The sequence below is a fragment of the Artemia franciscana genome, chromosome 10 (genome assembly GCF_032884065.1).
Source record: "Artemia franciscana chromosome 10, ASM3288406v1, whole genome shotgun sequence".
In the NCBI taxonomy this organism is placed as follows: Eukaryota; Metazoa; Arthropoda; class Branchiopoda; order Anostraca; family Artemiidae; genus Artemia; species Artemia franciscana.
The window spans coordinates 39005069-39031055 of NC_088872.1; the positions used below are offsets into that span (position 1 = coordinate 39005069).

The window sequence follows — 25987 nt, forward strand, 5'->3', positions numbered from 1 at the left end:
ATATTAATCGATACACCAAGAGAATCAGCTCATGATGCTGATTCAAAATATATAAAATTTATCAATTTTTTTTTAAATCCAATTTAGTGTTACACATTAAAAGCTAAGAGCCTGAGAAAATTTGGCTAATATTTGAAATAGAAGTAAACACCCCCTATAATTCAAGGAATCTTGGTGAAAATCACATTATCAGATTCAGCGTACCAGAAAACCCTACTGTAAAGGTTTCAAGCTCCTATATAGAAAAATGTGAAATTTTACTATTTTTGCTTGAAGCAGATCATTGATGCTTGTTTATTTTTTTTTTTGAGGGGGTAATTGGATCAAATAATGATCCTAGAGAATCGGAAAAGGGTGTATTTGAACGGAAATTAAAAGTTCTAGTCCCCTTTTTAAGTGATTAAAAACATTGGTGGGCAGCTGACCCCTATACACGTCCCCTTTTTCCCCAAAATTACCTGATCAAAATTTTGAGATAGAAATTTTGTTCAGTATAGTCGAAAGATCAAATAATTGAGTCCTTAGGGGTAGAATGACCTCCCCAGAGACATGTAAGTTATGAAATTTGCCCATTGTTTACGTATAGTATTTGTTATTGAGATCTATACAGACATTTTTCGGTGGGGGGGATTTTGCGCTTGGGGTGGATTTCCATAGGGAGAATCTTCTTTGGAAAGGGAAATTGCTGGGGGTGAATTTTCCGGGGGAAATTTTTCATTGGAGGAATTTGATAAAATTCCTATACGAAATTGTTTTTAATTGTTTTATATTCTCTTTGCCAAATAAAGTTTGCATGTGAAGATGTTCTACGGGAATTATGCGGGGGCTATTTTCCGCTTGTTTTAGTGTCCGAAGAAAAAAACTAACGGAAGAGGGTATATGCAGAGTGATTGAGAAACCAATTAGAAATTAAAGTCTTTTTACAAATGTAAGTATTATAAGAAGAATTTTTCATGCTGAATCGTCTGCAAGACATTTTACGCTGTGGAGGATTTTCAGCGAGGGGAAACTGTCTCGAAGGAATTCGACGGAGGGGGTGCACTATACATTGACGAAATTCTCCAGGAGGAGTTTCTCGTGAGGGAGGGGGGGGGTGTATATTTCATGGAGAGTGAGGCAGGTTTACCGGTATTATTTGAAAAACGATCAGAAACTAAATAAATAAAACAAGATTTTTTAACTGAAGCAAGAAGCAACATTAAAACTGAAACCAAACAGAAATTGTTCCGTATATAAAGGGTTTACCTCTCTTGACTGCAGCTATAGCGTAATTTCTTCGCGTAATTCTTTGCGCTAATGTTTGGATTTTTTCCCAATTCATTAATAACGACTCCTAAAACACAAGGGTCACTTCAATAGACCATCTTTTGGAAGATCTTTTGGGTAATAAATAATAATTTAGCATGAAAGAGTAGGTGTTTGGGAGGGGGCAACAACAAGTATACAACAAAACAAGTATAATTGCATTAAGTAACATTAGTATAAGTACATGAAGTACTAAGTAACAATTTAGCGTGAAGAGCGAGGTGTTTATGAGGGGGCAACACCCTTCATATGCCCGCAAGGCCTATACATTATGAAATTTGCCCATATAGTTTGCGGTTAGTATCAAACAGTTCGTGACAATGAACTGTAGGTAAATAGCGACCTGGCTCAATAGTAACCGAAACTATAAAAAACGGAATTTTGATACCGATAGATACATCAAAAGAAATGAATATTTATGCTGATTTAAAAATATATAAGTTTAATCAAGTTTAGTCTTACCCATCAAAAGTTACGAGCCTGAAAAAATTTGCCTTATTTTTCAAAAAAGGGGGAAAAACGCTTCTTAAAAGTCATAGATCACACCATCAGATTTAGCGTATCAGAGAACCCTTTGTAGAGGTTTCAAGCTCCTATCTTTAAAAATGTGGAATTTGTGTTTTTTTTTCCAAGAAAGATCACCGATGCGTGTTTATTTGTTGTTTTTTTCTTTTTCCCAAGGGTGATCGTATTGACCCAGTAGTCCAAGAATGTTACAAGATGGCTAATTTGAACGTAAGTTAAAAGTTCTAGTTCCCTTTTTAAGTGACCAAAAAATTGGAGGGCGACTACCTCCCACCCCACGCTCATTTTTTCCCAAAGTCACAGGGTATACATTTTGAGATAGCCATTTTGTTCGGCATAGTCGAAAAATCTAATAAATATTTCTTTGATGATGACTTAATTCCCCACCGTATCGGGGGAAAGGGTGCAATCTATGAACTTTGCCATTGTTTACATATAGTATTGGTTATTGGGAAGTATACAGACTTTTTCAGGGGTATTTTTCTGATGGGGGGTTGGGGGTTACGTGGAAGGATCTTTCCATAGAGGGATTTTTCATGGAGGAAGAGAATTTCCAAGAAGGGGGTGCTGAATTTTACAGAATTATTAAAAAAACAGCCAGAAATTAAAGTAAAAAAATAAGTGTTTCAACTGAAAGTAAGGAGCAATATTAAAACTTAAAACGAACAGAAATTATTACGTATATGAGGGGGTTCGTCCATACCTCAATACCTCGCTCTTTACGCTAAAGTATTTTTAGTAATTTCAAAAGAGCTATTTATTCTAATTAAACGGCCTTTGTGATTCAGGGTCATTCTTAAAGAATTGGAACAAAATTCGATCTTTAGCGTAAAGAGCGAGGTATTGACGAGGAGACGAACCCCTTCATATACTTAATGAAATTATACGAATATGGAAGTTCGTTACTTAAGTTAATTCGTAACTTACATATATTTGTTACTAATAAAAACTTTCGTAAATAAAATTAAAAGTTCTAGTGCTCTTTTTAAGAAACCAAAAAAACTGGAGGGCAGCTAGGTCCCATTTCTCGCCCATTTTTTGCAAAGTCGTCCGATCAAAATTTTGAGAAAGCCATTTAGCCAAAAAAATAAAATTAATATGTAAATTTTGTTTTAATTATTCATGTACGTATAGCCAAAATCAAAACCTGCATTAATCCAGAAACGTTCAAAAATTAAATTAAAAAAACAAGTTTTTTTTAAACTGAAAGTAAGGAGCGACATTAAAACTTAAAACTAAAAGAAATTATTCCGTATATGAAAGGGGCTGTCCCTTCCTCAATGCCCCGCTCTTTACGCTAAAGTTTTTATTGTTTTAAAAAGTAGGTTTGTTAAAAAACGTCAAACTTCAGTGCAAAGAGTGAGTCTTTGAGGAGGGGACAGCCCCTTTCGTCTGTTTTCATTTTCTTCCAAAAATGTCTTTATGAACGTTTCCTAATAACAGCAACATTATTCAAAGCGTTTGATATTTACTAAAGAAATAGAATGAAAAACAACTTATAAAATAATCATAATTTTTTCTTGTGAAAAATAAGTTTTTAATTCATGATTTAAGCTTTAATTTTATGATTGTATAATGTTTTTTTTTGTTTAATAAGCATTATTTTATCATTTTAGTAACGTGAAAGTTTGTAGTAGCTTCCAACAGACAGTACCATCATCACGTAGAGCTTCAAGGCGTACCTAATACATGAGCTGTTTTTTTTAATCAAACAGTTCGTGGTAACGAACTGTAAGTAAGGAGTGACCCGGCTCAATAGTAATCGAAACTTTTGAAAAACGGAATTTTGATATCAGTAGATACATCTACTGATATATACAATCCTAATGAAAATCAAACCATCAGATTCAGCGTATCAGAAAACCCCACTGTAGAGGTTTCAAGTTCCTGTCTGCAAAAATGTGGAGTTTTGTATTTTTTGCCAGAAGAAAGATCACGGATGCGTGTTTATTTTATTTTTTTGTTGTTTTTTTTTCAGGGGTGATCGCATTGACCCAAGGGTTGTAAAATATCGTGATTAGGGATCATTCGAGCAGAAATTAAAGGTTCTAGTGCTCTTTTTAAGTGACTAAAGAGATTGGAAGGCAACTAGGTCCCCTCCCCCACCCTTTTCCCCCAAAATCCTCCAACAAAAATTTTGAGATAGCCATTTTGTTCATCATAGTTGACAGGCCAAATAACTACGCCTTTGGATATAACGTGACCAGCCCCCACAGCCCCAGGGGAGAGGCCTTTTAAGTTATAAAATTTGCCCGTTGTTTACGCATAGTATTTGTTATTGGGAAGCGTGTATACATTTTAGGGGGGTATGAATTTTCTGCTTGGGGTTTTTCCACGGGGGGATTCTCCATGGAAAGGGAAGTTCGAACTTGACAAGGGAAATTATACAATGGGGGAATTTGCAAGAATTCCTATAAAAAATTATTTTTACATGTCTTGCTTTCTCTTTTCCGTCTCAATTTTACGCGTGGAGTTTTTAAGAGTAATTATCCTGGGTAAATTTTAACTGAAATTGAATTTTCTAGAGAATATTTCTGTGGGGAGGATATTTCTTTGCGGAGGTGGGGCTAGATTTACAGGGATTATTTAAAAAATGATCAGAAATTAAATTAAAAAAAAAAATTCTACTGAAAGTAAGGAGCAATATTAAAACTGAATACGAACAGAAATTATTGCGTATATGAAAGGGGTTGCCTCCTCGTCAACGCCTCGCTCTTTACGCTAAAGTTTGAATTTTGTCCCAAGTCTTGAAGAACGACTTCTGAAACACAAGGGTCATTCAATTAGAACAATAAGAAGCTTTTTTAAAAGCACTACAACCCTTTAGTGTAAAGAGTGAGGTATTGAGGAGGTGGCAACCCCCTTCATATACGTAATAATTTCTGTTCATTTTTACTTTCTGATATAGGCATGGTATTGTTTAATATATCTATGGTAATAATTAGTTGTACTGAAAACATGTTTTAATAAAAAAAATAAATAATTTGCCATTTCAGTCTCCCCTTCATCTCACTCCCCATGCAAAATAAAAGTTAAAAGTGATGAGTGAAAAAGGGGTGAGTAAAATAAGTACAGGCCAATAGGCCAACAGTTCAGGCCAAAGAATCGTATAGCCTGAAGAAGAATAGCGCCTTAGTTCAGTTTCTCGTAAGAAGCATGTACAACTAGTTGGTGATCTAATAGAGTAGAGAAAAAACGATTTTGTGATTTATGTACAAACAGAACTAAGAAGCGAAAAATTCACAATTTCAATTAAAATATACGAATTAAACATGAAACTAAGAAAATGCAACTACAGAACTTCAGTTAAAAATTCAAACGTCTTTGTTCGGCTGCCTTAAAGCACATTGCGACGAGGTGGATGAGACAGTCATCGCCTTTCGTTGTACCTAAACGTGTCATACCCGGTGTCAGTTTGCTGAAACTTCTTTTTCCCATGGCTAAAGTTAGTGGTGCTGTCACAATTCACTGGGAAATTGACCAGGGCGTCAGGATTATCGGTTTGAGTGCATAAATTTCAAGGAATAGTGTCTCCAAGATGGTGGGATCTTTGACTTTATAGCTTCCGGCATCAGTCCTGGCCATTAGCTCTAAAATGAGTTCCACACGATCTAAGTCTTTTCCCACAAACATCTTCATGACTTCGGAAAGGCTTTCATAGCTGTCGTCCATTTTGCTCAGTAGACTTCGGTACGCTAGCTCCAAAAAAGATGAGTTGTCATGGATTGCATCATCCAAGCCGTTAACTAGGGCTCTGAGGACTCCACAGGGTTCCTTAGCATGGAAAAAATCCAGTCATCCAACGAGTTGGTTTCAGAATTAGAAATTGCCTCTGAATAGCGAGCAGGTGGATACCGAGCATATTGTTTAAGTTGGATCTTGTCTTTGGCTATTGAACTCTGAGGACTCTGAACTAGGGATATGAGGACTCCACAGAGTTCCTTAGCATGGATAAATTTCCAGTCATCCAACTAGTCGGTTTTAGAATTAGGAATTGCCTCTGAATAACGAGCAGGTGGATGCCGAGGATATTGTTTAAGTTGGATCTTGTCTTTGGCTATTGAACTCTGAAGACTCTGAACTAGGGATATGAGGACTCCACAGAGTTCCTTAGCATGGACAAATTTCCAGTCATCCAACGAGTCGGTTTCAGAATTAGAAATTGCCTCTGAATAACGAGCAGGTGGATGCCGAGGATATTGTTTATGTTGGATCTTATCTTTGGCTATTAAACTCTGAGGACTCTGAACTAGGGATCTGAGGACTCCACAGAGTTCCTTAGCATGGGCAAATTTCCAGTCATCCAACGAGTCGCTTTCAGAATTAGGAATTGCCTCTGAATAACGAGCAGGTGGATGCCGAGGATATTGATTAAGTTGGATCCTGTCTTTGGCTATTGAACTCTGAGGACTCTGAACTAGGGATCTGAGGACTCCACAGAGTTCCTTAGCATGGACAAATTTCCAGTCATCCAACGAGTCGGTTTCAGAATTAGAAATTGCCTCTGAATAACGAGCAGGTGGATGCCGAGGATGTTGTTTAAGTTGGATCTTGTCTTTGGCTATTGAGCTCTGAGGACTCTGAACTAGGGATCTGAGGACTCCACAGAGATCCTTAGCATAGACAAATTTCCAATCATCCAACGAGTCGGTTTCAGAATTAGAAATTGCCTCTGAATAACGATCAGGGGGATGCCGAGGATATTATTTAAGTTGGACCTTGTCCTTGGCTATTGAACCAGCTTTTTTTCCGCTGCTGCTTTTGATACCTCGATTTCCCTCTCTACCTGATCAGTCTTGGAGGAGAGCATATAAGATGTAACGTGTCACCCTGAGTTTTGTGTTTGCAAACACAAGATCAAGCTGTTCAGTCTGAAGCTTTTCTGCAAGAACCTTCACCTTACGCCTTAAATTCTTATTTTTTAAAGTTTTTTCTTTCGATTTGTCTTTAACTTTAGGTTCATACATACATAGTATCGAACTCCAAAACGGTATCTTAATTACCCCTCCCCCCACCACCACCACTTCTCACTGTTCCAAGGGCTTTTTATCTTTTAAATGTATTGTTTAGACATTTTATGGTATTATTAAGGTTGAAATGAAATCTGTCATTATTTTGGTTGTTTGCTCCAAGTGCAATTTATTCGTGTTTTTGCAGCCCACCCCCAACCAACCCCGAGCACTCAAAATCAATCTCTTGAATTGCAAATATAATATTTGAGTTAAGAAATTTTAAGCTTTATTTCACCCACCCAACGCCCTGACAAAGGTGGTCCCTGAAGACAAATCGTTATGCACTTGGACAAAAAGTTTTTAATTATTTATTTGGAATAGAAGTTTTTTCTTTGTGAAGATTAAAAAAAAAGTATTTTAAAAATGACATTGCGTGCAGCTGATAAATTGACCTCTATTTTTTATGCAATAGGCTGTACAAAATTATATTTTATAGGCTGTTTTCCAGTTATAGCTATTGACTCATCCCCCCTCCCCATAGTAATAGACATAAAGGAACAATATTTTATCGGTTGTAATTAACATACACTACTTTAATTTGGCTCAATTGATTAATGTGTATTTATTTTTTTTTTAATATTTAAGAGGATATCCTCTCTGTTCTTCACATCCTTTTCTATATTATCAGATCATTCACTTAAATCCTCATAACTTGTTACTTATTGGTGCTGTGAAATCGGAAGCTTTTAAACTTAAAGAATTGCAAACTTCCGTCAGCAAACTGAACCAAATTGATAAATTTGTTTGAGAGGAAATAGTAAATTCCTTCGTGTTTCAATTCTTATTTGACTTTCTGTTATAGCATAGGAAATAGATCATTGTTTCCTTGGTATGATATCTGTGATAAGGGATTTGTTTGCACTTCCACTTAAGAGCAGACCCGTACACAAATTTAGATTTGGAAGATGGGAGGCGTATGACGAATCTACTAAAAGAGGAAAATTAAATGACAAGTTGCGTAAAAATATTGAAAACTATTTGGTTTTCTTAGGGATGGGTACTATTCCCATTGCATGCGTGTCTACTTTATAAGACTTTATAGACAATTTATTGGAGTCTGCACTTTTGGATATTCTTTTCATATCCTCTCTTCGTTTAACCCAGGCTTTACATCGATTGAAAGTTTTCTGCAGATTTTTTATAATGAACGGTAAAAAAAAACATAATCTCTAATGTCTAAAATAATCTCATAATCTCTAAAACTTCAATTAAGCATAATAGTTTGTTTTTCTAATCACCCACCCAACCATATAAGACGAAAAACTTGATCAAAAGTTGAGCAATGTACACATGTAAGAAAAACAAATATGAAAAAGTATTTTGTATAGTCAGCAGCTAAGCCAATAGAGGTACAGTATAGCTTGTGTCACCTTGCATACATTGGCAAACATGGGCGAAAATCAAGTTTGTCAGAGAAAAAATAAAAGACCTAAAAAGATGTCTGGAACCATATAAGATCAGTTCAGGCATATAATGTTAGTAATTGTTTCTGTAAAGCGTGCATGGGACCACACATGATCATGTTGGCTGGGTGTTCTTGGATTATCAAACAGTTCGTGGTAACGAACTGTAGTAAGCATTCTAACGGAAATTAAAAGTTCTAGTGCCCTTTAAGTGACCAAAAAAATTGGAGGGCAGCTAGGCCCCTTCCCACGCTCATTTTTCCCCAAAGTCACCGAATCAAAATTCTGAGATAGCCATTTCATTCACCATAGTCAAAAAACCTAATAACTATGTTTTTGGGGACGACTTACTTCCCCACAGTCCTCGTGGGAGGGGCTGCAAGTTACAAACTTTGACCGTTGTTTACATATGCTAATGGCTATTGGGAAGTTTACAGACGTTTTCAGGGGGATTTTTTTTATTTGGGGGGAGAAGCTGAGGGGGGGGGTTACGTGGGAAGATCTTTCCATGGAGGAATTTGTCATGGGGGAAGAGAATTTCAATGAAGGGGGCGCTGGACTTTCTAGCATTATTTAAAAACAATGAAAAAATAAATATTTTAAGTTTTTTCAACTGAAAGTAAGGAGCAGCATTAAAACTTAAAACGGACAGAAATTATTACGCATATGAGGGGTTGACCTCCTCGTAATACCTCGCTCTTTACGCTAAAGTATTTTTAGTATTTCAACTGTTTATTTTACGGCCTTTGTGATTCAGGGGTCATTCTTAAAAAATTGGGACAAAATTCAAGTTTTTGTCTAAAGAGCGAGGTACTGATGAGGAAGTGAACTCCCTCATATACGTAATAAAAACATAGGAATATAGAAGTTCGTTACGTAAGTTAATTCGTAAGTTGCGTATATTTTTTACTAATGAAAACGTTCGTAACAAAATTAAATTTCTAGTTATCTTTTTAAGTAAACAAAAATTGGAGGGCAACTAGGCCTCCTCCCCGGTCCTTTTTTCTCAAAATTTTCCGGTTAAAACTATGAGAAAGCCATTTAGCCAAATAATTAATATACAAATTTCATTGTAATTATTTATGTGCGGAGAGCCAAAACCAAAACATGCATTAATTCAAAAACCTTCAGAAATTAAATATAAAAAACAAACTTTTTAAAAACTGAAAGTAACGAGTGACATTAAAACTCAAAACGAACTGAAATTACTCCGTATGTATTATATTTCGTATTATCCGAAATACTAAAAATACTTTAGCGTAAAGAGCGAGGTATTACGAGGAGGTCAACCCCTCATATGCGTAATAATTTTTGTCCGTTTTAAGTTTTAATGCTGCTCCTTACTTTCAGTTGAAAAAACTTTAAATATTTATTTTTTTATTGTTTTTTAAATAATGCTAGAAAGTCCAGCGCCCCCTTCATTGAAATTCTCTTCCCCCATGACAAATTCCTCCAAGGAAAGATCCTCTCACGTAAGCCTCCCCCTTAACTTCTCCCCCCAAACCAAAAAAAAATCCCCCTGAAAACGCCTGTACACTTCCCAATAACCATTACTATATGTAAACACTGGTCAAAGTTTGTAAATTGTAGCCCCTCCCACGGGAACTTTGGGGGAGTAAGTCGTCCCCAAAGACATAATTATTAGATTTTTTGATTATGGTGAATAAAATGGCTATTTCAGAATTTTGATCTGGTTTCTTTGGGGAAAAATTAGCGTGGGAGGGGGCCTAGGTGCCCTCCAATATTTTTGGTCACTTAAAAAGGGCACTAGAATTTTTAAGTCCCGTTAGAATGAGCCATCTTACAACATTTTAGGACCATTGGGTCGATACGATCAACCATGAGAAAAATAAAAAAAATAAAAAAAAATAAAATAAAAACAAACAAGCAAATAAACACGCACCCGTGATGGGTCTCCTGGCAAAAAACGAATATCCACATTTTTGTAGATAGGAGCTTGAAACTTCTACGATAGGGTTCTTTGATACGCTAAATCTGATGGTGTGATTTTTCGTTAAGATTGTATGACTTTTAGGGGGTATTTCCCCTTATTTTCTAAAATAAGGCAAATTTTCTCAGGCTCGTAACTTTTGACGAGTAAGACTAAACTTGATGAAACTTATATATTCAAAATCATCATAAAAATGTGATTCTTTTGATGTAACTATTGGTATCAAAATTCCATTTTTAGAGTTTCAGTTACTATTGAGCCGGGTCGGTCCTTACTACAGTTTGTTACCACGAACTATTCGATTGGACTGACTCCTATGAATTTCATTGGTCAAATGCCATTTTTACTAGCCCAACTGGTGGAAACATTGAGGCTAGCCCAAGTTTGTAGTACTGCATGTTAGGTGGAACTCTGAAATGTCGTTTGAGCGAAAAGAAATGCCTCAAAGATGAAGTGTTTGGCAATTGACAGGATCAGAACGTAGATAAACAGATTCCGTGTTCTAAATGCCAATTTTATGAATAAACGGAAGTACTTAAATAATTGCAATACTGATATGTTGTTTAATAAAAATAATAAAAAAAAGAAACAACAGTGCACGGGTATTGAGGAATATACAGGCAATGATGACAATAATGAATACTTTTCTACAATATGCAAGTACAAACATGAAAAGGTAAAAATATAAAAATGTGGTTTTCACAATTCAGCGGCTTTGTGACTCAAACCTTGGGGCAGGTGGTTCAGTTAAGGTTTACGGCAGTAAGTCTGAATTTTAATTGTTGTTCTCAGAACGAAAGTAGTGCATAGAAAATAAAAACGTGTCAAGCTAGCACAGGACGGAAATGAAGAAGCTTACTAGAGAGAATAAGGTCCTTATATTATGCATTTATCTGTATTTCCAACATTTATCATAAATAGGTAGGTACTTTTTGAAGTGCATTTGTAGGACTTCAATATTCGTCTAGCCTTAAAAAAAGCGTCCCTGTAAGCATCTTATAATAGCTCTCTCTCTCTCTCTCTCTCTCTCTCTCTCTCTCTCTCTCTCTCTCTCTCTCTCTCTCTCTCTCTCTCTCTCTCTCTCTCTCTCTCTCTCTCTTCTCCTCTCTCTCTCTCTCTCTCTCTCTCTCTCTCTCTCTCTCTCTCTCTCTCTCTTCTCTCTCTCTCTCTCTCTCTCTCTCTACATGCCTTACTCCCCGCTTTCTCTCGTTTCCTCTACCTCTGTATCTCCTTGTAATTTAGTAGTTTATATATTTTTCACTCTTTAAGGGCATAATGAGGCAGCAATGAGGGTTTTATATAATTTACAAAAATATGAAGAAATGTTGCCAATGGAGCCGTTGTACAAAATGCTTGCTGATTCCAGCCTTGAGATGAAATGTTTTGGAGTATGTGCAAAGGCCTATATGAAACTCGAGTCTTTGCCTAAGGTATGAAAGTGCTTAATTGTTTTTTTTCAAATATATAAGATGTATAGATCTAAACTTAATAAAATCGTATTTTGAGACATACTTGAAAAATAACTGATAAATCTATCTTCTAGATTTACATATACTTTTAGTAAATTAAAATTTTCCATTTGGATTTTTTAGTCTTTCTTTAGGTATTTTTTAACCTTTCTTTTCATTCAAATCTCACAAATTTTATGACTTTCCCTCTGTTCTTAGGTTTTTTTAATTGAGTCGGTCACTGTTTAGTGTTTTACAGTTGCACCTCCATCCCCTTGAGCTGCTTGCCCACACCGAAATAAATTCCTCTTAACGACCTGTGATATAGCTTAACATTTTATGAAGTTCTAAATTGCTGCTAGCAATAACATTTGTGAATGAGGCAATGTCTCAAGTGCCTGAAAATGCCTTTTTTTACACGACAAAGTCTATTAGAAATTGTTCTGAAAAAAAAAACGATTTTCCAATCCAAAGACAGGGGCAGTTGAAATGATATGTTGTAAAGAACATTTTGCACCCTTAAGATCTTGGTTTGCTTGTACTTAAGATACCCGCCCTTCTCATAGTGTATATTATCTTAGTTTAGTGTATATTCAAGAGTTTAAAAAATTAACTACACATTAATTATGTTTCTATCCCTAAGCAGTACCACAAATTTTGTCAGTGTTGCCTTGTTGAAGCGTGTAAATAAATAAGCGAAACTGATTAGCGCTTCAAAATGCCTTTTTTTAACACAACGAAGTCCCTTAGATATTGTTCTTGTTAAAACCGAAAAAAATGTCTCTTTTTAAACTTGGATTGAGGATAAACTTGGATTTTTTAATTTGGATGGAGGCAAAACCGAACTTATGAATGCAGTTTATAAGGATACTATTGCTTATTCTCGACTGTTCTAGTAGGTATAGAAATCTATTCCTTAATATAATTTTGGCATCAGGATCTTTGGATCATATAGTACTTACAAAATAAACATTGTCTGGCTAAAATATTTAAGGCGCCAATAATAGCTTTGATAGTTTTCTCTCTGTCTATTAAATAAGCAAGGCAGATGCAAAACTTTGGTGATTTGACTATATCTTCAAATACCAAGACGTACCCAACCACCCGAGTTGATATTAGTTTTTAAGTAGTTTTTAGAATATTGACAGAAAAAGCCTTTTAAGTGGGCAAGCGCTTTGTTTAAGAAAAATGTTGACAACCTTCTGCATCATTCTCTTATATTTCTAGATCAGTGATGAACTAAGAGATTGCTATCAAATGGCGGCTGACCAAATTTTTTCAAAAAATCCTCCGAAGGATGTAGTCTCACCACGCGTAGATTGCAGAAAATGTAAAAGGAAGATTCACGAATGGTAAGTAATTCATAGACACTAAAGCTGGTGAGACGTAATCTGATTTTGCTCTCGTATTACTCAAAGAACTATTAATCGAATAAAATAATTAGTTAGATTTAGGTCCTCCTACGCCTGGAGGTGAATACTGATTCGCCAAGACAATCTGTCATAATTTTTAAAGCAAAGCTTCTCCATGGGAGTTTTCAAAAAGTCAGCCGTCTTCTCTAGAGGCCTGCCAAGGGATAGAATATACTATCTAAAATGCATAAAATAATTGTTACAGGCATTTTAAGTAAGCTGAATTAGGCTTAAACACAATTTTTAAGCCTAAGTTTTAAATTATTAAGTTGCTCTGAAAAGGCATTACATGAAACGAATTATGAATTACGCTGAATTATGTAAACTTTTCAGCCATAGATTTTTTCTACGAAATTTGACCGATATTAGTGATTCGGTCGTTTTCTATGAGTACCGTTATTGAAGGATTTCGGTTGAATTTCTCAAAAGCTAAACTACTATCTTATAGGAAGTGAAAAGCCTTATTCATGAAATCTAGGCGTCTCTGTGTTTGATATCACTAATATCTATATTTTCAGCCAATCGTTATGGAGGACACAATTTGAAACTGAAAGAGAGACCTGTCACATTTTTATGTAGATTAATCTCAGTTCTCAACAAGTTCCTTTTTATAATATGTTAACCGTTGCAAGTTTTGTGTAGACAATCTGTAGATTTTATTTTAGTTTCAGTAGAATTTTCTGTAAGCCATTAGGTGCCAGAAGTCTCATGGTCAAAGCCCATGACCGCAAAAAAAATTTCTATCGATCTAGGCATCTCTGTGTTTGATATCACTGATATCTTTTCAACCAATCGTTATGGAGGACGCAATTTAAAATTAAAAGAGCGCCCTGTTACATTTGCATGTAGACTAATCTCAGTTTTACACTTCCTCCTTTTTATAAACTGTTAAGCGTCGGAAGTTTTCCGTTGACATTCCGTAGTTCGCATTTTGGTTTTGGTTGAATCTTCCGTAAGCCACGAGGTGCCACAGAAGTCTCATGGTCCAGGAACATGATCTCTGACACCCCGCGGCTGTTTCTGTCCAAGACGTTCGTTGGTACAAGATTCGAATTTCACCCACATTTAAAAAAATTTTCTCTTTTGCTGGCTATTAAGGTTCTCCGAACGTATCTTCTTTGTTAGTGTTGTGTCCAAAACCTTCTTAACAAAAAGTACCGATGCATAATACCATAGACGAAAAAAGTCACAGATTAGATTGCATCAAAATTTGTGTGTTACAATCCGTTGACTTGAAACTTTTTTCAGAGGCACCAAGTGGGCCGGGGGAGAATTCTCCCTCTAGATTATTGCCACTGTATTTTTGAAAAATATCTTTTTTTTGCGTGTGTGTTTCATTGAGAAACGCATTTTTCGGTATTTTAATTGACAAAATACATAAACATATTTTGAGAATAAACTCTCTCCCATTCTCTTACGTTTTTGTGAATTGACATCGCTGCCTTTAAGGGCCTGCACTTGATTTGGGGGTGATGATTCATGGGTCATGCTATTCAGTGAGTGCAAGCTTCTTGTTTTTTCTTACAAAGACTATGTTTGACCCTCTACCTTATTTCTTCTTGGCTTTATCTGACCTTAAAACTACTGCCTCGCTCTCAAATTTGATTCTCATTTTGGTCTGGTAGATTCTCATTTGAAGATGGCACTGCAGATATGGCAAATTCTCTGTACTTAAAAATCGATCAAAGATGAACTCTGGAAATGGACGGGTGAATTCAGACTAGCATAGTCATAATGCCAGTACCGAGGCCATGAGCTTAAAGATTCTCAGAAAGTATGTCAGCACCTTGAAAGGTTTTGAGATCCTGCGTAAGACCCTTAGGGCTAGTTAGGACAAAACTTTTAAACACAACTGGGTTAGGCCTGCCTGCTAAATGCAGGCTCAGCAAAATTATCCATAAGTGGGTTTCGTCTGCTCGCAAATTGGACAGTTTCTGTCTCTTGGAGAGGGAAACAGATGGCGCGGAAGCAGCCAATAGTCTGTTTTATTGTCTTTTGAGACTTTGTTGACCCCGATGAACTTAGGGTTGCTTCCAAGTGCGAAAAACGGATCTTTACCTTATTTTCATCACTCGTTAGCTTCAGGATGTCTATTAAGATCATAACTTTAATCAAATTAAATTAAATTAAATTAAATTTACGATCTTTAATTTAAATTAAAGATCATAATTTTAATTATCATGCTTTCCCTCGATTTCTCAGCTTTAATTTTTTTTAAGTGTTTTTTGCTTTGCAAATTCTCTGCCCTAACAGTAAATTATCTTTGGAATCAGACTCCAACTTTGATACCTCCTTGTGGAGACACTTTCATTTACTGGCAACGTGACAGTCACGGGACATTTTTCATTATTTATGTATTCAAGCTTGACTTCTTGCAGCTTTAAAAGATCGTGGTCTCTCTAGTCAGGTCAGGAGCTCTCTATGTCACTTCTTTGAGTAATGGTTAAACCTTCGATACTGGCTGTTGAAACAAAGTAAAAACTCATGTTGATTGAGAGATGAGAGAAAGGGGGGAGGTTGGGATTCTGTCATATATAGTATCTAGGTTAGCTAACACAGCTTAATGTAATCCTGTGTATGCAAAAATGAGGCCACATGGTTTAGCCAATTATTACAAACTCTAAAAGATCATTGTCCCTTTAAAATCTTAGAATAGAATGATCCAACTCTGCAAAAAAGGAAAAAGAGTTCACTATGTTGTAAACATTACCGTCTTCAAATTTTATATCTTGGAAATAATAAAATTCATTTTTCGGAAATCAAGAGACAAGAAATGGCTGAAATCTACTAGCCGCCCCTAATCTAATACAGTGAAAGTTGAAGTTCATTCCCACACTGCCTGGGATCATTGGCAAAATCAGACCATTATACTGTCTTCTGGCAAAACTTCCGTAGCAGCCTCTAAACGAGTCCCAGTTGTAGTAATTGCTGATACAAACATCCGGTTCTTTGGACAATTGATAAGTCAGGATGATTTTCTCAGCAGTAATCAATGAATAAGCCCTTGACAGAAAAACAGAACTACTAAACTCGATCTTGTACGAAAAGTACGAGGAATACTTTGCAAAAGAGAATGTTTACAAGTCCTCCTCTGATCGCCCATGGATCACAACTGAAATCCAAGCTTTTATAAAACAACGGTCTCAAACTCATAATAAAGGTTTTGCAGCACAGTTGTTGCCCTCTGCCGCAAAGTCAAGACATTGCTTGCTGCAAACCATGTTGATCCAATGTTGATCCATGTCTGTTTACTAGCTGTAGAGAATGGCGATATTCAGTAAAGACCGGCAAAACCCAAGACCCCCATTTACGGATTGTTACAGACGACAATTCTTCTTTGACAGCGTCAGAAGTGAATAGTTTTTTTACGTGTATATGCACCACCTTCCCTGGCCTTACAAGTCAAGAACTTGCACAGGCTCTTGAAAAATCTAGAAAGTGTAGCTGGCGACCGCCAGTAGAGTCTTATCAAGTTTTTTATCAACTACTCAAATTAAAACCCAAAAGCTCGTCATATCCTGGCGAAATCCCTGTAAGACTTCCGTGCAAATTTTCTTTTATCATAACGACTCCTCTAGCAAGTATTAATCGGTGCCTGGCTCTCCAAAAACTTCCAAATACATGGAAAAGCCATTGATTAAAGTGATACCTAAGAAATCATCTCCTAAGTCGTGCAATGATTTGAGACCGATTTCGCTAACTATCTACTACGGCAAAGGTTACAGAGACATTCATTTCAAGGCTACTTTTGAACGACATAGAGCCCCAATTAGACCCTTATCAATGCGGATGCCTTTGTGGCTCGAACACTTCAGTGTGTCTCGTCAGGTTGTACGATGATATTCTATTCTGGTTAGAGAAGGGCAAATCCTTCGGAGATCGTACCATTACCGACTATGGAAATGCATTTGACTTGATCAGACACCTTGCTTTTATTTGCCGACTACATGTGTGGCTTTGAACAGTATGTCATCGCCTTAAGCGAAAATGACACGAACTCTTCATTTTCTTTCTATTATCTGTGGTGCCTCTCAAGGTACTTAATTTGTTTGTATTGTTTTCCTGGCTGTCATAAACTACATCTTTCGGTTTTTTCAAGGATAGATACAAATTTGTGGACAATTTATCTTTTCTAATAAAATATGAACTCGAAGGAAACAATCCGGGCCCGAATTGGACCCTAACCTTACTAGTATGTTTCACTCCGATTGTGAACTGGCAAGTCAAACTCTAAATGAATTGAAATGCAAGGTAATCAGTTTCAACCCTTAAGAACCAATATTAAACAGCCAGTACCCCTCTTCCAGGCCGTAGACAGCGAAAACATACTGGCGGTTATCCTCTCAACTGATTTCAGATTCAATAGCCATGTGAATATAATGTCCACAAAGGCTACGCTGCCCTGCAATCGCTTATTGCAATGAAAAGGATCGATTCCAGTGAAACGTCAATAAAACTGGCCTACATGACTTCTCTCTGTACTAGAATATGTGTGTCCTGTTTGGGGCCCGTGTGGCCAGTTAAGCTCCGGGCTATGCCATGGTTTTGAGGCCATTCAAATACGTGCTCATAAAATTATGATGGGAAAAAGTTATACTTCCTACGAAAAGGCCCTTGAAATGCTGGGACTTGAGTCACTCTGCAACCGCTGCCAAGATTTTATAATCAAATTTGGACAATTCATTATAAGGAGCTCAAAGCACAGGTGTATCATCCCCACTAATGAATCCCCGAACCCACTCACCAGAAGACAGAACAAGTTGGAACCAGTTTATTGCTGCACATCAGTATTCTTTTGTTACCGGTATCAGTATTCTTTTGTTACCTTTTTCACTGGTCTTTTTAACAGCATAAAGTAATCATTGTTTGTGTTTGTTCAATTTGTATTTACCTTGTAAACGACTCAGTTTTAGTGCTTTTTTGTCCTTTGTCGAGCATGTTAAATAAGTATGCCTATGTCTACTTAATTAAAGCAAAAGCGAAAAATATTAAATAAAGAGTAGCCTATATTTATTCATTAGAAGTCGCAACCTAACGCAACACCTATAAAAGTATGTCTGCCACATATCAAAGTCAGTAATGATATTTTCACAAATCTTTCCAGGCACTCAAACAGGGGGGGGGGTGTCCTACTATCAACTAAAATCTCGAGATTTCCATAATTTCGGAATGACTTGACCTACTTGACTTGGTGTGGATATGCCTTATGTATGCCTCACGGCATTCTGCAGGGCGAAGAAGGTCTGAAAAGTGATGAGGTACAAGGTTTTCCTTCTACCTCCTTGGGGGACGACCACGAGGACGAGAACCGTGAATTTGACCTTCAAAGATGATTTTCAGGAGACAGAACTGACTCATCCATTTGTATTTTTCGAGTATTTCCGCAAAAGCTCCCTATTTTTAACTTTTTTCTTCGAAGTTTTCCACCCTCCCAGAAAAAATTGATCATACGTCTATAGGTCTGAAGATTACTTAATTCATACTTTTCCTAATTGCATAGTCTTGAAGAACTGGATCTTTTTTATAATGTTATTATTGCTTAGATTTTGCCTCATAAATATTCGTCTTCGTCATAAAATTACTGAAATGAAAAGAATAATACTTCTTAGAATTGTATTGCTACATATTAATCTCTATGGTGACGTGCTATATTTCCAAGAATACGTAATGCTCTTAGAAAGAAAGAGGAATGTGATAAATACTATGTTACATATGAATTTAACCTGTGACCTCCCTTAATTTGGAAGAATATGTATATGGATCAATGTAGGATGGAGTGTGCAGCATGGGTGCTGGGGACTAGCATCGATAAATTTCATCATTTCTGGGTACCCCTCCCCTCTTAGTTGTTCGCGCAGAGAGAAAAGTAAATATTATCCTAATATTTTGATAAGTATTGCAGTTTTCTCACAAATGAAAACTGCCCCTAGCATTTTATTCCAGACACAAATATCTGTGAAGGTTTTGTACCCCATTAAAAAATTTCCACGGACACCCCTCGAAGTAGATATGAAGTTGCTTCTATCAGACTATAGTTTAATAAGCGTGATAAATTTGAAAGACACTAAATGACTTTGTTTCTAGTAATTAATTTCCTTCACGAATATTTTAGATTTTTATTCTATGTCAAGCCCATGTTTTAATAGTGTAAGTTAAACTTGACGATTTATGTGTTTGGCATTCTTCATATACTTCCCAGTTTAACGACATAAAATCTGCAGGTTTAATGGCGATTACTATGTCTTTCAGCGTTTGTTTTACGCCCTGTCTACCCCCCACTAATTTGAAATTGTTCTTTTTCGTCGAGAAGATTTTCTGGAATGCACATACCATGCTTCTTCAGTTAAAATGACAAAGCGATAGTGACGGAAACACTCTGTACCCCAGGGGGCTTTAGCTTTGAATGCATTAAATAATTCGATTCTTGTGTCCTCCTGTTGAGCTAAGGAAGCACTCAAGAGATTAAATGAAGATCTATGCTTGAATATAAAGGCTGGGTCTTTGGTTTTCACATAGAGGTGTTAACAATGTACAAAAAAGGGTAATAAAAATCATCACTTCTTCTGTGATTATTTAGCGATTGCGAGTAATTTGGCAAAGAAAAAGTGATGAAATATTCAGCCAGTAAAACAATAAGAAAAGTTTGTACAGTCATTATCAAACAGTTCGTGGTAACAAACTGTTTGATAAGGAGCGATCCGGCTCAATAGTAGCAAAAAAATGGATTTGATACTAATAGATACATCAAAAGAATCAGATTTTATGCTGATTTTAAATATATATGTTTCATAAAATTTATAATTTGATGAATAAAATAAGTTTCATCAAGTTTTTTTATTGTTTTAAAAAGTAGAGTTGTGAAAAAGGGTCAAACTTTAGCGTAAGGAGCAGGGCGTTTAGGAGGGAGCAGCCCCTTTCATATACGGTTTAATTTCTATTCGCTTTAAGTTTTAATGTCGCTCCTTACTTTCAGTTGAAAAACCTTTTTTTTTTATTTAATTACACCTATTGATCGTATTCGATGTCTTCATATTTCCGAGATAATTGCAAAAAAATTGTTTGATAAGCTGCTCTCAACGGGAGGACTGGAATAACACTGTACATCAGGAGGGCCAAAGTGTGATCAAATATACATTAACCCTGTTTGTGTTCCCTCTGAGAACAGCTAAGCAAACTATTTTTGACAGTTTGTCTTGCGAAATCTTTCTGATAGATAAATAAGAATAATAAACTTTCTATAGAAGTATCTCCAGTCAGATGGGTTAAGTCCACCAAATCCTGCTCGCAAGGTAGGTGTTGTTATTAGTGAGTTGCACCACAGTAATATGCGACCGTTAGAGAAAGCAAGGAGTGGTGCTAAAAAAAACAACAACATAAATAATCTCGTATATGAGCGGGGCTGAGGCCCCCAATAATCCCCGCTATCCTTCTAAAGTGCAGATAGTGCTTTCTAAAAGCACAAATGGGTGCAATAAATATAGTCGGTTTGTAACCACAAATTACTATTTATGCAGTGTGTTTCAGAACCTCTGAACTGAAAATTTTAATGTTTAAGCAAATCATTCCCTGAGTATTGTGATAATAAGAAGTTACAACTTTTGTAACAATGCCCTTGTGTAATAATATTCCTGGAAAAAGACGAACTTTAGCGTAAAGGACGGGGGGCTGGGGAAGACCCTACCCCCTTCAAATAAAAGGTAATTTTTATTCGCTTTAATTCTTAACGCTATTCTGTACTATTACTTCAGATTTCTTTTTTTTTACTTTTTTTAAAAATCATGTTCGAGGCTATTCGAAATATAAGGGTGTGATTTTTAGCTTTTCTCAGCCCTTTAGCTAAAATTATAATTTCTTATAACAACGTTTTGATTCTTAAAACTAATATTTTGGTTTAAAAACTGATGTTTCCGGAGTTTGGTCGAATTCGTGCAAAGCGGTAGAAACTGATAGAAATTTGCACATTTCTGTAGTACGGTCTAATCTGTCACTTAAAGGGGCACTTGAAATTCAAGTTCCTATTCAAATGATTTCGCTGTTTATATTCTATTACCATTTTTTTTCAAGACAAAAATTCTCTTGCAAAAAAAAAATACGCATCTGAAACTATCCTTCTCAGAAGAAATATGAAGTTTTGGATTTTTTATGATGAAGTTTTATTTGGATATTTTATATGATGTTCAAACCTCCGATCTATAGTCCTAGATATATTGAATTTAGTGGCCAAATTTTTATCATGATCATTCCCTTATTGGGTACGTTTTCCCCATTTTTCATATCATGCGTCAATAATTTATGAGTTGTAAATTTAGCTTGTATGAGTTTTTACGCACTTAAGATCAGTATAGAAAACAGATAAAGATCAGCATAGAAAACAAATTCATTTGACGAATAATTAATTTTAAAAGCCTTTTTTAGTTCTTCTGTTTCTATTGACAAGTCAAGGTTAGGATTTAAGTTGAGCCGTGATTATTGCAAAACTGTTTTCTTTCCCCATTTAAAGTATTCCAAGTTTCAGCCCCACCAGGTACCTATCTAAGGCGACTGAATGTTTGTTTTTACTCGGAACAATGGTTTTAGGAAAAAATTATTTTTCGATTCAAATTTCAGGTGTGGTACTTGTCCTAGTTGTGAAGAAAGCTACCCCTTATGTATAGCCACGGGGCGTCCAGTATTTGACGTGGCAACTGCAGTAGCATGTTCACACTGTCGCCATTTTGTAATAGAAACTGAAGTAAAAGAAGATATGCGATGTCCTCTTTGTCAAGGACTTGGTTTTGGATCATAGATTCAACATTTTTAGGGAAAATCGGCCCCAACCGAGAAGTCGCCTAGGATTATGCTGTTTATCTTCTTCTTTTACTGCAAGTTGTGACTACCCTTATATTATGCTTTTTTATCTGCTTACTTTTGAAGATAAGAACAATAATAAGCTATTTATTTGCCTAGTCTTGTTTGGTAGTGTCTCCTAATAAATGGTGAATTAAGTGTCTCCTAATTAAGCATTGTCACTCAATTTAGCCTGAAGTTCATTAACCTGACTCAACCTACCCAATGTATACATATCAAGCTCACTCAATATACACACTAAGCTCATTCGGATAAATAAGTTATTCTTCAGCCGAGAATTTCCTAATTTTCCATAAAGAATATTTTACCAAAACATTATTTTCACTTTGAAAGTTCAGTGGTGAATTTGAAAGCAGTTTTTATTGAGAAAAAATATTAAGGAACTGTCCACACTCAACTGGAGATTCAACACGAAGGTTCTGGAGGCTCCGAACTCAACATTAAACTTAGTTTTAAAGCTAATTTAATGTATACAATAAGCTTATTCAGCTATGCAGATGAACCTTTAGCTTAATATTTACCGGTATTCCATAGAATTTGTAGTGCGAAATCATGGTTTTCGTTTTATAGGGTTTGGTGCAAATTGTTAGAGCACCTGATGCTTAATACTTAAAGATATATATGAGGAACTAATTCTGGCTCTATTCTGAATCTGATGACACCTTTCTTGCTTACTAAGGTTCTCTCACTTGTCTCAACTTTTCAGGAGAGCAGAAAGAATGTCTTCGCTCTTGTTAAATTCATTATTGTTCAAGAGTACGTATCTTGAGGTTTGTACATTTAGATGCAATATACTATAAGAACTAATTTTCGCTATTACCTGTAATAAATGTTTTGATAACTAGCTTCCCGTTTCAAAATAGTATCTGAGATAATATGTGAGATTATTTTATTATCGAACTTGGTCAAAGACTGTATGTAATTTATTTATTGGGTCTCCCTGACCTAACTGTGGTAAATAACATTTAGGTTCATAAAACGAACATTGGATTTGCTAAAAATCCTCACTTACGTTTTTAGCTAAAAATTAAGTGGTGCCAATATCCAGGAATATTGTCAACGATTACTTGCTCGGAAATTGCAAGAGTTATCAAAATGAAGATTTTCAGTAAATTGATTTGCTCTCCATGTACAGTTAAAAAAGTAGTGATTACTTTTCGCCGTTGAGTTTGAGAATGAGTTGTTTGTGTTGTTGAGTTTAAGACTGAGCTGTTGTTCGATTAACGTCTGCATCCTTGAACATGGCGAGACAGAAGCTCTCACTGTAGTTTTAAATCAGTCTTAGATTCAAAAAAATTGCTTCTTTGAATTTCCAATAAAAAGATACGCTACTAAAGAGATTACAAACTAATTATAATATCAGAAAGTGCGGTACAAGGTATCTGACGCTTACGATGGTATGCAAGGCAATTCATGTTCCAGGATGTGACTACTAATCCTATATAGTATAGCTGCTTATTTCAGAATGAAGGATATAAAATAAGATTCTAAAATGTTTTTTCAGCTGTCGCGCTGAATGTGTTTCCTAGTAACTTTCTAACCATTGAGATTTATGTTTCTGGTGAAGTTTTCTGTATGTTGTTTTTCTGCTCTCCTATCATTTTTTTAGTACAAGCTTCTCGGCCCTGTCAAAAGATGCCGCTAGTCCTGGTAATTACCGCGCTGATTACTTTTAAGGTGTTTATTATACGTTCTCTCGAACGATAATACAAAAATGACCAGTTGACGAATGACAAGTAAAAAAAGACGTGTTTTCAATTAAATTAAAAAACCGTATTTTTTAAGATTTATGGTACCACCTATCCCCCTGCTTTCCCTCAATTTGTGCCCCTGAAGCCTGGCTCTAACTATCTTGCTCCTTATAAATAGTTCAAAAATACATCATCCACTTACTTTTAGATACTTACTTCTGGTCTCTTATGGTCTTAACATCTCAACGAAAGGATACAATTGTGCTATCATTTCAGAGCTGAAGCATATCTATCATTCCACAGTTGTATCCATCTACAAAACTACATTTTTTAAATTTGGTGTGCATAGTTTTTGTATTGAAATGCGTTGAACATTGGTTGATTTTGTTTTAAGGGGAGAATTTCCCTAATTTTTACGAATGTTAAATGCTTCTAAGTGAAAATAATGAATCTGAGACTAACAACTAATCTGGTTAAGAAACAGGTTAATTTTGCAGCTACAAGGTGAAATTTTGGGTTGAGTAATTAATAAATTTTTAAAAATAAGTCACTAAACTTTGCCCCAAAAGCCTTTCATGCTTGCTCAGAACTTGAATCCCAATCTCCATTTCACAAGTTTAATTTTTCAATAGCCTGATGATTGATGATTGTGATGATTTTAGGGGCTATATGGTTACCATAATTAAAAGAAGATTCATGGATGAAAAATCACCAAAAATAAGCTAAATACACAGGGCACCGACCAGCTTAAGGAAATGTAGCTTTCCTTTAAAGGTGTGGTCCTTAGGATCTAACTTATTGTTAATGCTTGAGTTCTTACAGACGAGAAGCGTTGTTATACTTAGCTAATAAATTCCTTTATTCATTTTCATGATCTGACGTCGCCGCAGTACAAAATGTAGTACTTCCCAAAAAATTCATAGTTTTGAAACAACAAAAATAAAAATTATTGAAAATCGCTGTTTTGTCCAAGAGACAAAAAATATATATTTTTTTATATTTTTTTTATATAAAATTTGTGATAAAATAATACTCCTTATAAAAATATTTAACAAAACACGTTAAGTTTCTGAGATGAATCTGAGACTAATTGAATTGAGACTGAAGGATCCCATGATACATATATTTTGTCCTTTTGGTGCAAGGTACAGCTGCAGACTTGTAGCAAAATCGCTTGTTTCACAGGGAAAAGATAGGTCAAGGATACGTGTAAGATCGTTTGAGGGATGTTAGATCCTACTTGGGTGAAACACTTCATGAAATATCTCGAAACTTTTTTTCAGGGGTGATTGTATCGACCCAGTGGTCCTATAATGTCGTGAGAGGGCTCACTATAACGGAAATTAAAAGTTCTAGTGCCCTTTTTAAGTGACCAAAAAATTGGAGGGCACCTAGGCCCCCTCCTACGCTCATTTTTCTCCAAAGTCAACGGATCAAAATTTTTAGATAGCCATTTTGCTCAGCATAGTCGAAAAACAGAATAAGTATGTCTTTGGGAACGACTTACTCCCCACAATCCCCGGGGAAGGGGCTACAAAATACGAACTTTGACCAGTGTTTACATACAGTAATGGTTATTGAGGAGTGTACAGACGTTTTCAGGGGGATTTGTTTGGTTGGTGGGGGCGGAGGTTTAGAGGAAGGAGTTGCGTGGAAGGATCTTCCCTTGGAGGAATTTGTCATGGGGAAGAAAAATTCCATCAAGGGGGTGCAGGATTTTCTTGTATTATTTGAAAAACATAAGAATGTAAATATGACAAAGTTTTTTTTTTTCAACTGAAATTAAGGAGCATCATTAAAACTTAAAACGAACAGAAATTATTACGCATATGAGGAGCTCATCTCCTCCTAAATACCTCGCTCTTTACGCTAAAGTATTTTTAGTAATTTCAACAATTTTTTCTACGGCCTTTGTGATTATGGGGTCATTCTTGAAGAATTGGGACAAGATTTAAGCTTTAGTGTAAAGAACATGGTATAAAAAAGGAGGCAACCCCCCCTCCCGTATACGTAATAAAAATATACGAATATAGAAGTTCATTACGTAAGTTATTTCGTAAGGTACGTGTATTTTTTTTACTAATAAAAACGTTCGTAAGAAATTAGAAGTTCTAGTTGCCTTTTTAAGTAGCCAAAAAATTGGAGGGCAACTAGGCCTCCTCCCCCATCCCTTTTGTTCTCAAAATCGTTTGATCGAAACTAGAGAAAGCTATTTAGCCAAAAAAAAAATTAATATGCAAATTTTTGTTTTCAAACAGTTCGTGGTAACGAGCTGTGGGAAGGAGTGACCCGGCTCAATAGCAACCGAAACTCTAAAAAATGGAATTTTGATACCAATAGCTACACCAAAGAATCGTATTTTTATGCTGATTTTAGATATTAAAGTTCCATCA

General features: G+C 35.8%; 1 protein-coding gene across 2 annotated transcripts in view; it reads left to right on the top strand.

The window, feature by feature from the left end:
* LOC136032173 (WD repeat-containing protein 35-like) overlaps positions 1-21998 on the top strand; it is a 130101-nt gene extending 108103 nt beyond the window's left edge. For both annotated transcript variants that reach the window (XM_065712361.1, XM_065712362.1), the window contains 3 exons: positions 11466-11626; positions 12872-12996; positions 21664-21998. In XM_065712361.1, the coding sequence (XP_065568433.1) occupies positions 11466-11626; positions 12872-12996; positions 21664-21841 (464 nt within the window). In that variant the 3' untranslated portion in view covers positions 21842-21998. The remainder of the gene's footprint in view (positions 1-11465; positions 11627-12871; positions 12997-21663) is intronic.
* Positions 21999-25987: the final 3989 nt, after the last annotated feature.